Source organism: Typopeltis vanoorti, chromosome 11 (genome assembly GCF_054136105.1).
Source record: "Typopeltis vanoorti isolate ZY-2024b chromosome 11, IOZ_Tvanoo_1.0, whole genome shotgun sequence".
Taxonomy (NCBI): domain Eukaryota; kingdom Metazoa; phylum Arthropoda; class Arachnida; order Uropygi; family Thelyphonidae; genus Typopeltis; species Typopeltis vanoorti.
In genome coordinates this window covers 128,113,088-128,130,580 of record NC_143559.1, presented here as the reverse complement: position 1 = coordinate 128,130,580, position 17,493 = coordinate 128,113,088, and the positions used below count along the sequence as shown (strand labels likewise).

The following is a 17,493-nucleotide window of genomic DNA, read 5'->3' as shown; positions in this document are numbered from 1 at the left end:
CATCCTCTAGTGATGGCTTGATGTAAAATTAGATGTAAGACAAGGGTGCATGCACTATCTTCACTTTTATTCATCATTAGGTGGCTTACATTATGTAAAAAAAAAAAAAAATGGTATTAAACCTGACAGAATTGGAGATATTAAACTTTGCTTTGTGACTAATCTTTGCTCTATGCAGATGATGTACTTAAAGAAATCCAGTGCGTTTTCCAGGATTCTTTAAATTGAATAACAAGAAAACTTTTACATGAAAATTATCAATAAAATGAACAAAACTATGGAAATAGGAATGAACATGAAAAATTTCAATGAATTTTCAGTGGAAAACCTTCAGAACAAGTAAAATATTTCAGCTGTTATGTATAATTTTTTGTGAAAATGGAAAATTAAATGTGGAAATTAATAATAGAATAAATAAAGGTGCTGCAGGGAACCAGTAAAATAAAGTCATATGGAATAAGAGATAAATTAGCCCAAACACTAAACTAGCAAACTACAGTGTTTCATGCAAGTTTTAATTAAGGATCTGAGAGTTAGGTTACATTAAAGATAATCAATTTTTAATTAAAGCATTAATTAAAAGCATGAGACCAGTGATATGAGATTGTTCAGAAAAATTATGAGAGTGAACAGATGTCCTCACTGGCAGAATCATGTCTTTATTTATGTCCTCCAACTTGGCATTGTTGGAGCAGAGCAGAGCAAATCTAAGGTAGTATTAGCACTTAAAAAGAAGGAAAGGTTAGCGAAACAAGTACTTAATGCTGAGATGGAAAGAAAGATCCAGAGGTAGACAGTGATCTAGGAGGATCAGAGCAATCAGAAATACCCTAGAAGGTAGAAATATGAGCTCTGACAATACTGCTGTGCTCACAAGTGATAGACTAATTGAAGAAATTGTTGACAGAACATTAGTAATAATGTAAACCTAATGTACCACTTTCATGGTATTCTATTTACTCCATTTGAAGGTACATATCAGGAAATTGATATTTTATAAATATCCAACTGCTATGAAAAATTCGAATGAGGCCATAAGAGGTTCACATGGCTTTGGCCAGTGGAAATTGAGTAATCTTGCTAAATGTGATAGTAATGTGAATAAAAGCAAGCTGATAAATGGTAATTACATGTGGACGAGACAATGCAGCAAATGTATCACCAGTTAGTCCCTTGTGCATCTTGAGATGCATATGAAGTTTATTCCAGCATCCTTTTGTTTATATATTAGAAGCTGAAAATTTTTTGGTTTAGCTGTTCTTTAGAATGCAGAAATTCTAAATAAGAATTTGAGGAAAGTTGAGTATATCCAATGAAACATAAATATAACTACAATCCTGCTATGATGAATAAATTTGAGCATACAGTACTGTGTTATGTATTTAATTCTACTTTCAGAGTAAAATAGTTGTTAGTGTTCACATCTTACTGTATATTCCTTGCTACTTTGCCTGACAGTGCTGTCAGCTAATTGATGGCAAAACAGACTGAAGTTTTGTCTGGTTTTTTTAAAAATAAATTGCCTATGTAGTGTAATTGGAAGAATGACGGTGATTCTTGTCGTGATGGAAGATACCTCTGTATAGATTTTTTCAATTGAAGGTGAGTTAGCTGATCTCAGATGGAGGTAGCAGGGTTTTTATCTCCTGGAAACTTGGGTTTTTCATCCTGTATATGGACAAATCAGCCCTTCAGAACATGCAATTTACAGACAAAAAATATTAGTGGCTATGGTGGACAGTTGATGTAGATGATGATAGTAGTAGAGGTTCGGTGTAGGTGGTGGTTGTAGAGTTGTAGAATAGGTGTCCTCCCTCTGAGTCTTGGACTCCTTGGAGATGTCACGAAATAATAATAATAATAATAATAATAATAATCATCATCATCATCATCATCAAATTCCTGCTATGTACCCTGAAGGGGATGTACAGGATATGATAGTACTACATGAAAAATTTACATCATTACTAACTTCCTATCTACAATTTTCCTCCAAATCAGTCTGTTACTTGTCAAGACTCCAACATTATCAGATCTTATATCTCTATCATCTAAGGCACTTTGTACCGTATCAATCCACCTATATCTTGGTCTTCCTCTGGGTCGTTTTCCTGCCAACATGGTAGAGAACACTTGTTTTGCTAATCTTTCCTTGCCCATTCTGTTTAAGTGACCATACCACCTGAGATTAGCTCTGCTAACGCATTCCTGGATGCTGACAATGTCAAGTTCTTTCCTAATATCCTCATTTTTTAATATGATATTGCCATTGATGCCATCTGTTCACGCCGCTAATCTTTCTCAGGACTCTCATATCTGCAGTCTCTAGTCTTTAGTCAAGTGTTTTACTTCTGACCCAGCTCTCAGATCCATAAGTTAAAACTGGTTTGAACACTGTCTTGCATACAGCTAATTTAGTGTTCTGACTAATTTCTCTCTTATTCCATATGAATTTATTCAAGTGACTTCCTACCATACCAGCTTTGTTGATTCTGTTCTCTATTTCCATATTTAATTTACCATCTTCAGTAAAAATTGTGCCTAAGTAGCTGAAATGTTTTACTTGTTCCACAGTTTCTCCATTCACAATGCAGTTGACATTTTCAATGATTCTACCTATATTCACTGTCTTTGTCTTTTTTATTGCTGATCTTCATACCAAATCTATTACAACAGTTATTCAATTTAGTCAGGGAATCTTGCAGACTTAGCGGATTTATTTAGAAGTATAACATCGTCTGCATAAAGCAAAGAGCTGACATTAACATCTCCAATTTTGATATCAGGTTTTCCTTCATAATGTGATCCATATAGATAATGAATAACAGAGGGGATAATCATTAAAAGAAACACGTATTAACAACACTGAAAATTATTTAATTGTAAATATTTCATCCTAAGTATCTTAGGACATCATCAGTACAGTAGTTTAAAACAATAATAGAAATAACATACAGTTAGAGCGCATGATTACAATAATCTCATTAAACGTGCGTAATGTGTTACAGAAGTAAAAAAAAAAAATTAAATAAATAAAAAATTATTTAACACAATTTGTATGACAATTTCTCATACTTTAGGAATAGTAAGAACGTCGTTATGGTTTAAGTTTGGTTGTATAGTGGGATTCAGAACTCTCTTTGTATAAACGTTCATGTTTATGCAGGGTGTTCCAAAATTCACGCAAGATTTAAATTTAGCGCCATTTGTGCGGTAAAGCGTTGCCAACGAGAAAAAAAAAAGACAGCGTGACAGCGAGAAAAAAAGACAGGTTATTAAAAATAACCTGATACAGGTTATTTTTAATAACCTGTATCAGGGTTATTAAAAATGACCACACACAGCGAAGAGAGTTCATTGAATGGATTATGGAACAACAAGTGGATGCTTATTTTTCGAACAAAATCATCTTCAGCGATGAGGCTCATTTTCATCTTGATGGCTTCATTAATCGACAAAATTGTCGCATTTGGGGTTCAGAAAATCCACCAGCGATTGTTGAGAAACAAATGCATCCACAACGTGTCACTGTTTGGTGCAGATTTTGGGCTGGAGGCATCATCGGTCCATTCTTCTTCGAAAATGCGGCTGGTAAGCCAATAACAGTTAATGGTGCTCACTATCGCGACATGATAATCCAGTTTTTTGTGCCTAAATTGCAAGATATGGATGTGGACGACATATGGTTTCAACAAGATGGTGCCACATGCCATACAGCCCAAGAAACAATTCAATTATGCATGAATCATTTCCTGGTCGTGTAATTTCCCGTTTTGGTGATCAGAATTGGCCGCCAAGATCATGTGACTTAACGCTGTTGGACTTTTTTCTTTGGGGTTTTTTGAAGTCTAAGGTTTATGCCAACAAGCCCACGACCACGCACGCCTTGAAGGAGGAAATTGAGCGCTGTATCAACGAAATTCAGCCACATTTATGCAAAACGGTCATGGAAAATTTCGACAAAAGAGTGCGTATGTGCCAGCAAAGCCGTGGAGGCCATTTACCCAATATGCTATTCCATGCATAACCCTATACTGTATACTTTATGAATCAATAAGAAATTACAATTTTTAATTAAAAACCTGTGTTTTCTCTCAAAATTACTTCTTGCGTGAATTTTGGGACATCCTGTATAGAGATCTATGTAAAAGTTTAGACTTTTCCCAATGGATCCTATGGTTTGGATTTTCAATTCCTTGTTGAGAGGGGCCAGATTTCTGAGGTTTAAAAAGACGAATGTGGTCTTGATGTTCCGAGATGCTTTTCTGAACAGACTTAACTGTCTATCCAAAGTAAGACAATTTACAGGAGCATGGAATCTCATAAATGCCAGGCAACATCAAAGGTGAGAGTTTGTCCTCAGGAGAAGGTAACAAGTTGTAAATTTGGTTGATAGGTTTGTAAGTAGTAGCAAATTTATATTTCTTCATAACTTTAGAAAGACGTTCAGAGATGCCTTTGACGTAAGGTATGGGAATCCTATGGACTTCTTCCTGTTTGGTTTGATGTGTGGAGAAGTGACTGATGATTTTTTGAGTTGTTTTAGGATTATATCCATTTAGGATGGCTGTATTTTTGATTACTTCTAATTCCTGGTTTAAAGATTCTTCAGAGGAGCAGAATTTGTGTGCTCTGGAAACTAGTGATTTAATAATGCAAGATTTCTGAGATGGATGATGAGTGGAAGAATTATGAATGTAGCGACCTCAGAATGTAGGCTTGCAAAAGATAGACGTGGTGATGGAACTGTCTTCTTTTCTTTGGATGTGTAAATCCAAAAAGGAGATAGATACCCTGTGGAGATTCTTTTTCTAACGTGAAGTTGATGCGATGATGAAGAAGGTTAATTTTATCTAGAAACATTAAAGACATTCAACTATCAAAAACTGACTCGTTAATCAGCTTCGACATTGTCTCCCTCTTCACAAACATTCCCCATAAAGAAACAATAGAATTGCTAACTCAAAAATTTCCGTCTGATATAGTTGAATTGTTCAAATTTGTTATTGCATCAGGTTACTTCACCTAGAAAGGTCAAATTTACAAGAAGAAGGAACAGGAACAAACAAGTTTGCTAGGTTTGGTGATAAACCTAGCAAACTTGTTTCTAGAACACCTTCAGGAAAAAATATTCACTTTTGAACCCAAACCAAAAATTTGGTTAAGATATGTCGACGACGTATTTGCAGTCTGGGATCATCCCGAACATGAATTACAACTGTTTCTAGATAAAATTAACCTTCATCATCACATCAACTTTACGTTAGAAAAAGAATCTCCACAGGATGTGTAAATCCAAAAAGGAGATACCCTGTGGAGATTACATGGTCGCTACATTCACAATTCTTCCGCTCATCATCTATTTCAGAAATCTGGCATTATTAAATCACTAGTTTCCAGAGCACACAAATTCTGCTCCTCTGAAGAATCTTTAAACCAGGAATCAGAAATAATCAAAAATACAGCCATCCTAAATGGATATAATCCTAAAACAACTCAAAAAATCATCAGTCACTTCTTCACACATCAAATCAGACAGGAAGAAGTCCATAGTTTTACCATACCTTACGTCAAAGGTATCTCTGAATGTCTTTCAAAAATTATGAAGAAATTCAATGTTGCCACTACTTACAAACCTATCCAAATTTACAACTTGTTACCTTCTCTTAAGGACAAACTCTCACCTTTGATGCTGCCTGGCGTTTATGAGATTCCATGCTCATGCATATTGTCTTACTTTGGACAGACAGGAAAGTCTGTTCAGAAACACATCTTGGAACATCAAGACCACATTTGTCTTTTTTTTTTTTAAATCGCAGAAATCTGGTCTCTCTCAATACGGAATTGAAAATCCAAACCATAGGATTCATTGGAAAAAGTCTTAACTTTTACATAGATCTTTCTGTAAACATGAACGTTTATACAAAGAAAGTTCTGAATCCATACTACACAGACCAAACTTAAACCACAATGATGTTCTTACTATTCCTAAAGTATGAGAAATTGTCATACAACATTGTGTTAAATAATTTATTTATTTATTTATTTTTACTTCTGTAACACGTTACGCACATTTAATGAGATTCTATTGTAATCATCTGCCCTAACTGTATGTTATTCCTATTATTGTTTTAAACTACTGTACTGATGATGTCCTAAGATACTTAGGATGAAATATTTATAGTTAAATAATTTTCATTGGTTAATACGTGTGTTTCTTTTAATTATGATCGCACCACAGGTTTCGTTATTTAAAAGAGTGGTTAATGTACATCCTTGTACATTAACCGCTCTACACAGTCTGACACCAGATTTAACATTAAACCATCTTCCTGTTCTTCCTTCAATTCTAACTGTTGACTTACAACTCACTTAAAGACTAAATATTGCTTGATATAATGCATCATTGACACCACATAACTGTAGCTTATTGAATAGCTTCTCTCTTGGCAGCTTGTCATATGCCTTTTCCAGATCTACAAAACTTAAATACAGATCTTTGTTATATTCCTGTGATTTCTCAACTTTTTGTCGTAAAGTGAAGATCTGATCCTGACAACCTCTATTTCTCCTGAATCTAGCTTTTACTTCACCAAGCTTTTCTTCCACAATTCTTCTCAACCGTTTCTCAAGTATACTTGCATAAATTTTACCAGGAACACTCAGTATGGAAATACCTCTGTAATATTCACATTTAGTTTTAGTTCCTTAGTCTTTATTTGAGTTGTAAGTCAGCAGTTAGAATTGAAGGAAGTACAGGAAGATGGTTTAATGTTAAATCTGGTGTGAGACAAGGAGGTACATTATCCCCTCTGTTATTCATTATCTATATGGATCACATTATGAAGGAAAGTGGTATTAAACCTGATATCAAAATTGGAGATGTTAATGTCAGCTCTTTGCTTTATGCGGATGATATTATACTTCTAAATAAATCCGCTACAAGTCTGCAAGATTCTCTGACTAAATTCAATTGCTGTTGTAATAGATATGGTATGAAGGTCAGCAATAAAAAGACAAAGACAATGAAAATAGGCAGAATCATTGAAAATGTCAACAGTGTTGTGAATGGAGAACCTGTGGAACAAGTAAAACATTTCAGCTACTTAGGCACAATTTTTACTGAAGATGGTAAATTAAATATGGAAATAGAGAACAGAATCAACAAAGCTGGTATGGTACGAAGTCACTTGAATAAATTCATATGGAATAAGAGAGAAATTAGTCAGAACACTAAATTAGCTGTATGCAAGACAGTGTTCAAACCAGTTTTAACTTATGGATCTGAGAGCTGGGTCAGAAGTAAAACACTTGACTAAAGACTAGAGACTGCAGATATGAGAGTCCTGAGAAAGATTATAGGCGTGAACAGATGGCATCAATGGCAATATCATATTAAAAATGAGGATATTAGGAAAGAACTTGACATTGTCAGCATCCAGGAATGCGTTAGCAGAGCTAATCTCAGGTGGTATGGTCACTTAAATAGAATGGGAGAGGAAAGATTAGCAAAACAAGTGTTCTCTGCCAGGTTGGCAGGAAAACGACCCAGAGGAAGACCAAAATATAGGTGGATTGATACAGTACGAAATGCCTTAGACGATAGAAATATAAGATCTGATAATGTTGGAGTCTTGAAGGAAAGTGGTATTAAACCACTTTCCTTCAAGACAAGTAACAGACTGATTTGGAGGAAATAGATAGGAAATTAGTAATGATGTAATTTTTTCATGTAGTACTGTCGTATCCTGTACACCCCTTGAGGGTACATGGCAGGAATTTGATGATGATGATGGAGTTTTATTTCCCTTTTTTTATATATGGGTACTATGAGAGCTCTACTCCGATCATTGGTAATTTGTTCCTCTGTCCAGGCAGTCTGAACTATGCAATGTAGCCGCTGCAAGACTTTTATACCTCTACTTGAGCATTTCTGGTCGAATATCATCTACTCCTACTGCCGTTCCACATTTCAAGCCTTTGATGGCTTTTTTTACTTCAATTATGGATATGTATTCCTGACTGTATGCCAGTTGAGTGTTTTTTACCACTGTACTATCACTGCTTGTTTCATTTAGCAATTTTTCGAAGTAATTTCTCCATATTTCAAGAATATCTTTTTCTCCTGTTTTCATGTCATCTTTATCATCTATAACACTCCTTTTACAGTACTCTCTTCTCCATTTCTAAGCATCTTCAACATTCTCCAGAATATTTTGCCACCTTCTTGATATTTATTTTCTATGTTCTTGCCAAAGTCCTCCCATGACTTTTGTTTAGCTAGTTTTACAAAATATTTAGCTTTCTTACATTTGTCTCTGTATTCTCTAAGAACACAAGCTGAATTATTTCCCAGGAACTTTTGATGTGCTTTCTTCTTTTCCTTCACTGCCTCTTTAACTTCCTGTATCCACCATGGAGTTCTGAATTTTCTATCCTTTCAGACAACCTCACCACATGTCTCTCTGGCTGAATCAATCAAGGTTTTCTTTAAGGCTTGCCACTGAATCCCCAAGGTTTGGTTCCTGTTCTCAAGCTCTTTCATTTTTTTCCCCCAATAATCTGTGTATTTCAGTCTGCAGTTCACATCTGAGAGCTGCTCAATTTTTATTCACTTGAAAACTTTCTTACATTTTCTTCTTTTCAATATGAAATTCAATTTTATCCTGCTCAAGACTAAATAGTGATCACTTCCAATTTCAAATCCTCTGTACACTGGTGTCCCGCACCGGGGAGAAAACATCACTACCGACAATAACATAGTCAATGAGACTTTTTTATTCCTTGCCTCTTCTCTCCATGTGAAATTTGTGCACATTTTTATGTTGGAATATGGTGTTAGTAATAACCAGTTCATATCCTGTGCAGAAATCCAACAGTTATTTGCCATTATTATTAGCTTTGCTCTTTTCTCCAGATTTTCCCAAAATATTTTTGTATGTCTGATAATCATTTCCTACTCTGCTCTTTAGATCCCCAACAAGGACCAACTTTCCCTTTTTCATTTTGTCAGTTGCTTTCTCTAAATCCTCAAAAAATTCCTCCACTTCTACCTTAGTAGAACCTTCTGTGGGACTATAGGCACAAATAAGTCTCATTGTCTCCAGTTCCCCATTCTGATATTTGTCCACATCACTACTTGAGACTGCCTGTCATTCAAGATTAGTGTCGTATTTAGTGTTGAATACTATGGCTACTCCTTCTTTCCTTGACTGTCATTGCCTGAATATAACATTTTGTATTTATTGCTCAGAAACAGCTTACCAGTTTTTGTCTTTTTTGTTTCTGTCACCTCTACTATGTCGATCTGGTACTTATCTAATTCCTCAGCTAGCTCCATTTCTTTGCCATTCAGGCTTCTTATGTTGATAGTACCGATCTTTAACTCTGGTGATGTTGATTTGGGGTGTGTTTTCAGATTTGTTCCCGTAGGCTGACTTTTTGCTGTTTACCCTGGCGAAAACAACGAGGGCTTGTTTAACCGGGTGACACCCTATCCCACATGAAATTTTGTCATGTTGTACCATCATTTTGTATTTTGGTTTAGCCAATAAGAATACAGTTTGGTCGGCTAAATCCCAAATTGCCATCCCATCCTCATTCGTTCAGTATCCAGGCAGATTCCCAACAGGGTCCACCACAAGAAGGTGAGGATTGGACATTAGGTCAGAAACCCTGGTCGGTTCTCCGCATTCCTCTAAAGGCTATGTGGAGGTCTCCTCTTAGTTATATAGCTTTGAACCTTAAGCACCCCAATAATAATAAAAATCTGTGAGCCTTGTATCCATTATTTATTTCTGTAACTAAACATCTCTGTTAGCTTTATGTGGAATAGAATAAAAAGTAACACATATTAAAACTTGTGCTATATTCATCATAATTTTTTCCTGTGTTGGGAGGAGATAGCATGTTTAGTAATTCCAGTTTGTTCTGGCTTGTGGAATAAACCCAAGATGCTGATAATTTCACACTGGGGTTGGCCAATGGGGTAGGTTGTTCTTTGCAGAGCTTAAAAAATTTAGAGATTCATTCAGAGATTCCTTTTGATATATGGGATGGAGAAATTCTATAACTGTTAATGACCTTCCTTACATGAAGACCTGAAGCCATTAGACAAGGTGGCTTGATAAAATGTATTTGTGTCCAAGTAATGCATATTCTCAGAGCACAAGTTCATCGAATAAGTTTTAATGGTGCCAACAATTAGGTTTTCATGGTATTTTTGACTGTGGTTATGGTTTGGGTGGGCATGGATATAAAGTTCATTGTGAGTTTTCTGGTTAACAAAACATAAGCATGCCTAAAAAAAGAAATGTTATCTTTTCAAATTTAAGAGTAAATTGTATGCAATTATGTGAATAGTATTGATCTTTGTGAGAAAGTCAGATAAGGAACCTTGTCATACTACAAACAAATATATCATCTGTATTTGTACAACACTGAGGATCTTGGATGTTCGAGTAGTAATTTGCAGGAAGGTAGGGGGGGGACTAATGAAGTGGTGAGTAATTATTTTTACGAGACTTTCATACATGTATTCCTGTCAAAAAAATAAGTGAACTTTTCATCAAGCATCCTCACTGTGCTCTGCTTTGGCATTATTAAGACAAGAAATTCATTATCAAAACTACCATGTCTAATGGCGTCAATCTTTTGTACAGGTTATGGATCAACTGTTATGGAATTTATCACCAGTTCCTAAGAAGTTGTCAGCCATTCTTTATGTCAAGTATCTTTGAATGAATCTTCAAACTACTTAAATCCATTGGTCTCAGAGTGGCTTTATACCCATAAAACTTTCTTGCTTTCTAACCTCAGGGAAAATATTAACTTCTCCCCTTTTGGCCTACTCTGATGTTGATAAAATTCTCTGCTCCTGTGGTTTATCATACTTCAGCTGAATCAGATCTGTGATTGTTTGTTGTGATGAACATCTAGACCAGGGGGTCGGTAACCGGCGGCCCAAGGGTGCATTTTTGGCGGCCCATAAAGGGGTGACCATATTTACATGGCATGTGGCCCGCATGTTGAATTATTTAAATAATATGAATAATAAATTAAAAATAATTTTATACCTATACTTCGTGATATCGCCGCAACTTGGCGCAAGTCAACCGTGTGAGACATCATGAGTGGGGATAACAAAGGCAACTTCATCTGACGACAGCCGATATTTTGGCACACTTTTGCAGTTGCGTTCCCTTTTAATGTAATTCAGTAACATCAGCTATTATTTTCAGAGGATATATAATTGTTAAAAATAATTTCAAAAAATGAGTTCAAGAAAACGTACAATTGTAGATGAAGGAAGAAGGTTTAATGATGAATAGAACAGCAAATTTAATTATTGAAAATTTCAATTACTTTATTGGAAAATGGGGGTAAGCCCCTTTGCCTTATTTGTCATAAAAGTGTTGCTGTTATGAAAAAATATAATATCAGACGTTATTACGAGAATGAACATGAAAACCAATACAAGGATTTGAACTGTGAACTTAGAAAAAATCAAATTAATAAATTATAAGCTTCTTTAACTGCTCATCAAAACATATTTAAGAAGCAAAGTATTCATAATGAATAGATTGTTCCTGCTACGCTTGCGGCCCGATTGTTAAAAATAAAAGTTGAATGTGGCCCACGAGTCTGTAAAGATTCCCGACCCCCTGATCTAGACTATATTACAGTTTGAGGCAGAATAATCTGGATTGCTGAACATGCTATCTCTTCCAACAGAGGATTCTTTGGAAAAAAGACTAGTCTTATATAAAGGCATTTTATGTCATTGTATAAAGCTGTGAAACCTTTTACATCACCCAAATCTGAATAGATGTAATGGGCTTAATATGGAAATTGTTTTTCATAGTTTTCATACCTTTCCTAGTTTTGTAATATAGAAAATTCCTAGTGAAAATGTGAAACAATGGGAAAATGAAAAAAACAAAGGACTGCAGATGTGTGAAAGCATAACTGTAAATGGAAGAAATATAACACATTTAAAGTATGCTGACAACATAGTTATCACTACAGACAGCCAAGAAAAATTAGAAAATATCTTAAGCTGCATCAAACAAGTAACAAATATGATATGAAAATCAATTTTAATAAAACAAAACTAATGGTAATAGGAAGAAAAAGGGAAGCAATCCAAATGTAAATAGGAAACAATAATATAGAACAAGTAACACAATTCAATTACCTAGAATCGATGATCACTGAAGATCTAGATTATTTTGAAACTATAAAACACAGAATCATTAATGGATGGATAACAATGGGTAGACTACAAAAAATACGGAACAATAAAAGATTAAGCAAAGAACTCAAATTAAAGATACATAAAACAATGATAATTCCCATAGTACTTTATGGCCCAGAATACTGGATCTTAAGAAAAAAAAATAGGTAATCTCGATGCTTTTGAAATGAAATGCCTAAGGAAATCAATAGAACAAACCGGACAGAAAGAAAAGCAAATGAAAAAGTCAGAGAAGAACTTAACTTTAAAGAAACAATAATTACAGCACTAAAAAAGAGCCAACTAAGCTGGTTTGGACATGTTTCAAGAATGAACCCCAAAAGGCTACCAAACATATTATTAAATGGCAGAATTGAAGGACAGCCCAGCAGAGGAACACCAAGAAAGAAATGGATTGACAACATTAAAGAAAGCACATACACTTAAACTACATAAAAAGACTGCAGACAGAAAAAAAATGGCAAAAATTCGTCTTTGAGGAACTCAACCTGCCATGAGTGGAAGAGGAGAAGAAGAAAAAATATAAGGACTTCAAGGATTAGTTTGGATCATGCTGTTCTACTTTATTCATGTGTAACTGACACGTTCTCATTGAGTCTTATGTTACCTACTTGTGCCTTGTTTATTTATGAAATGACAGACCTAAGTGCATTAGTTTCCGTGTCAAACCAGGAAAAAGCAGCCACATTAGCTGTATGTTAATTATTTTCACAGAAGAAATCATCAGCTAAATTTACATTTTGATTTGGGTTTTCAGAGTTCACAAGTATCTGCTGAATGTGAACATTGCCTTGGATCTCTTTGATGTAACGTTTAATTTGCGTTATAGCATTATAGTGAGAAAATTTTGATCTTTTAATTGTAATTTTACAGACTGCAATTAACAGGTATCTATTTTTTTTATTTGTTTTTTTGTCTGAAAGGTTTTACAATTATTCTCTGATTGGTTAATTTAGCATTGAATAATTTAATCTTAAACATACTTAATATCCAAATCAAATGTTTTTTACTAGTCTTTTATGCGGCCATCTGTAGAATGTGTCACTTCTATACCCAATGCATTATATGAAGCCTGCATGGAAGAGACTGAACCTCACATTGCACTTCATGTTTTAACTATGCACCTGACCTATTGTTCTCTTCCTCAACCTAAAATAGTGAACAGTGTGTTATATAAGCTGCTTCAGGTAAGTGATTATTAAATATATATATAGAGAAGGATCTGTTTTTTTTTTTTTTTTTTTAAATTCTCTTCCTACATGAAATGAAACTATTTATTAATGATGCTTTGTGTAATTTTTTTCAACTTTCCATTATCAATATAATGAGATGAATATTAATTTCCCCATATTTATAACCAAATTCATATTATATTTAGGAAATACATATTTTATGTTTACAACACTTCCTACTTTACAAGTTTCTCGGTTTATGAGTTCCTTTTTTTTAATTATCCACACAATAATAAATAAATAAATTCCATGTGATGATACAGAGTTCCCCCTTTTTATGGGAGTTCACGGTACCATCTAGTTCCCCCCAAATTTTATCTGGGTTCCGGAACCAGCATAGACTGACGAATCAGACCTATGGCTGGGTCAGTATTCCTGACTGTAATCCATGTGTGTGTCCTCAGACCGGTTTGCCTGCTTGCGGGATGATAAACACCAGATAAACTGGCGGAAAAAACCTGCTGTCCATGCCCAAGACTGGCTAACTTGGCTATGGCTGAGGAAGATCCTTGAGCTCCTCACGTCGTAGACAGGAATCGAATCTAGGACACGTCTTCCCTGGGCATATGGTTGCGAAGCACAAAGCCACTAGGCTAACCGCGCGGACATCCACACAATCAAAAACATAAACATTAGTTGCAATAAATAGATGCCAGGCATTCATAAATATATAATTTCAAACCACATAAGTAGCTAAACACAACACATATATTACTGTACTGTTTATTGATACAGTATTTTGTCTTCAGTTTATTAATAATTTTAAAGGATTTCATGATCCAACAGTGATAATGCAAAATGAAACCTAAACAACCATTAATATTGTTAACCATTTGCAGCTTGAGGTTTCCACAATGGAGAGCCCATAAATGAAGACCCTTGACATGGCAAAAGGTGAGGAGGAAGATTTAACAGCTGAAACTCCTTAATTTCTTCACTCTCAAGTGACTTGAAGTAAAAACGCATAGAAAAAAGCACTTGAGATTTTTGAGTCACAAGATTCAAATTTCACAATTATGCATATAATCGTGAAATTTATAAAGAAAAGACTGTCATGGAAACAAATGACTGATAAAGGGCAACAAAACAATGGTTTTTTTTTAATTTCATATTACTAGTCAGATTTCTTTGAGAAAATTTAACCTTTGTTTTTAACACGTTCGCTGCCACGCTACTTTGGCATGGTCTGTTCCCCTACGCCGAGGAGTTTTACTTCTTCAAGGTCAGTACGATAATCTCGTTACCGGAGGTAAACGTCCTACGAGTATACTCGTAGTTGGCTTATACAGAGCATATACGGTCTATGAGAATACACAGTTTTGATGCTAGCCCCACAAGCCAAGCATTTTCACTTCTTCAAGGTCACCACAATAATCTCGTTACCGGCGGTAAGCGTCATACAAGTATACTCGTAGTTGGCAGCGAACGTGTTAATGTCTACTGGAAATAAATTCCTAATTTCTGAGTTCTCACTTTATGAATGTTTGTACTTAATGAATTAATTTGTAGAGTCAGGAACCACCTGTATTGACCCCAAGGTCTATTACTAAACAGTGCTATGTGTGAGCAAGCAGTTAAGGCTGAAAGGAGGAATCTATTAAGCTTGCTAATTTGAGTTATTTAAATCAGGAACTTTTTTTCTTATTTTAGAATTAAAAAAAAAAAAAATCTTTAAAACTATTTGAATCATAGAATAAAACTTAATTCCTTTATCACAAAGTATTTACAAATAAATAATAAAATATTTCTGTAACTATCACTTTAATGGATAAACAGAAAAGCATGTATCTAAAATACACATCACTAATTTTGACAAATGCTTGGTCACATTTAACCTTGTGTTATTATCTTTAAACAACAATAACACAAGGAAAAGAGGTAATAAGAAATTTAATGCCCAAATATATCATTCCAAAAATTACAGGTCATCCATGGTATTAGGAAGTTTGAATACAAAGCAGAACACACAAACAATGGGCTATTTAAAATAGTAAGTAATAAGAGTAGCATGATGTTATGCATAGAACAACTCATGGATAACATAGGAAACGCTGTATTATTATTTTTATAAAATGTTCCTGACATCCACCAAATTCAGTGATTGACACATTTCTTCAGACAAACTAGATCTGCAAAATCTCCCCTCCTATGGTCTGAAACATGCTTACTCCATTGTTACTGCCATAAGTTCGAATGTTCATTTAAAGTAAATGCCAAAGCCTTCATTGTCCTAACCTGAATTGGAATGGCTGACTCTCACTATCAAATATATAGGAGAGTCTTATTCTAATCAAACATCATTAGCAATTTTTAATAATGCAGTGCTTCCTCTATTATCCATTTTCATTGTTCTATGTATAACACTACATGACTCCTATTTTAAATAATTTCATTGTTTGTTTTCTGCTTTGTATTCAAACCGCCTGGTGCCACTGATGATCTGTAATTTTTGGGATGAAATATTTGACATTAAATTTATTTTCTCTTTTCCTTGTGTTATGTTAATTTGTTAAACTTTTTGGCACAAGTATCACTGAAACAAAACACCAGCTTAGTCATATAACCTTATGTCACTAACATTGTTTAGGCAACAATAAATTTAAAACATGGCTAATCACGAAATTTCCACTGCATTGTTTTTATTCCATTTCAGTCTTGCACAGTAAGCAGTCATCCACGATACTCCTATGATTATCCAATCAATATTCTCTCTTGGTCAGTTTTAGCTACATTAACACAGCTAAGCTAAACTTCCATAAACTATAAATAATTTTCTTTTCATAGAGATTTATTTCACACACTATTCATGAATAGAACACTAATGGAATATAGTAGCAGTATTCCAGAGTAATCTTTACCTGTTCTTTCTTTCCTTTTTAAATATGTGAATAGTATCTCTAGACATAAGAGCATCAAAGACTGCCAGATTGTAGAAAGCAAGAAATCCAAATAATATTCACACACATGCACAAGTTATCTGCTTGATTGACAATCCTTACCCTCACTTATAGGCATTTTATTCCTGTCTTATGTGCTTTTCATGGATGCTTTTCCCAAAAACTGGCCATCATTTCTCCACTTCTAAGCATTTAAAAGCAGCAATAGCTACTGGTCTAAGAGCTACATCTATCTATCTATATGTTAAAGATACCAAGATAATATATGTCAAAGATACCACACACACATATATATATATATATACACACACACACACACATGCATATGTGTGTGTGGTGTGATATATGTTAAAGTTACCAAGAAATCTTATACTTGGCTTTAATCCTTTTCCCAAGTAAGCAAAACAAAATTTGCACTTCAAATTTCAAATATAGTCACGTCTGAGCTACTTTTACACCCAAGGTAAAAAACTTTCTACATCTTTCTCTCATCCAGAGATTTTTATTAAGAAGGTCAAGCACCTTTTGTCTACATGTATATGAGATATATATGATTTCTGCATTACTTCAACCTTGGTATTTCTCCCAGGTCTGGCTCCCACTGAAGAGACCTGTAGGTCGAAACTAGTCTGGGTAGTGGCTCTTCGCATTATGCATTGCATTATACACTCCTGAAAGGGAGTGTGCTTTGCATTATGGGATACATACTAAGGCAAGTGATACGAAGTCATTAGCTTCTATATACAAGTACCTCAGATGTGAATATATTTCACGTGCAAAACTTTCTTTTGAAGAAAGTTTTTAAAAGAAAGGAAGTAAGCAAAAGAAAGTTTTGCTTACCCCCCCCCCAACACCTTAGGCACCGAGGGGGTGGAACCTCCCTTTTGAAGACTTCGACACTCAGGGGCTATCCTGAGTGTCGAGTCATCAGAATTCAAGGAGAACTCCTACCAGTCTGGAACTCTGGGGGAGGGGGACAGAGCTCCCCCTAATAGATAGATAGATATATATGAATAAAACTCTATTTAATTTTGATGGGATATTTTTTATTTTAAATACTTATTTAAAGTATATGTATATAAATATGTATCTTTCTTAAAGAAAATAG

General features: G+C 34.7%; 1 protein-coding gene across 2 annotated transcripts in view; it reads left to right on the top strand.

The window, feature by feature from the left end:
* LOC150102038 (uncharacterized) overlaps nt 1–17,493 on the top strand; it is a 266,372-nt gene that overhangs the window by 34,005 nt on the left and 214,874 nt on the right. For both annotated transcript variants that reach the window (XM_090400132.1, XM_090400133.1), the window contains exon 4: nt 13,270–13,443. In XM_090400132.1, coding sequence (XP_090256258.1) covers nt 13,270–13,443 — 174 coding nt within the window. The remainder of the gene's footprint in view (nt 1–13,269; nt 13,444–17,493) is intronic.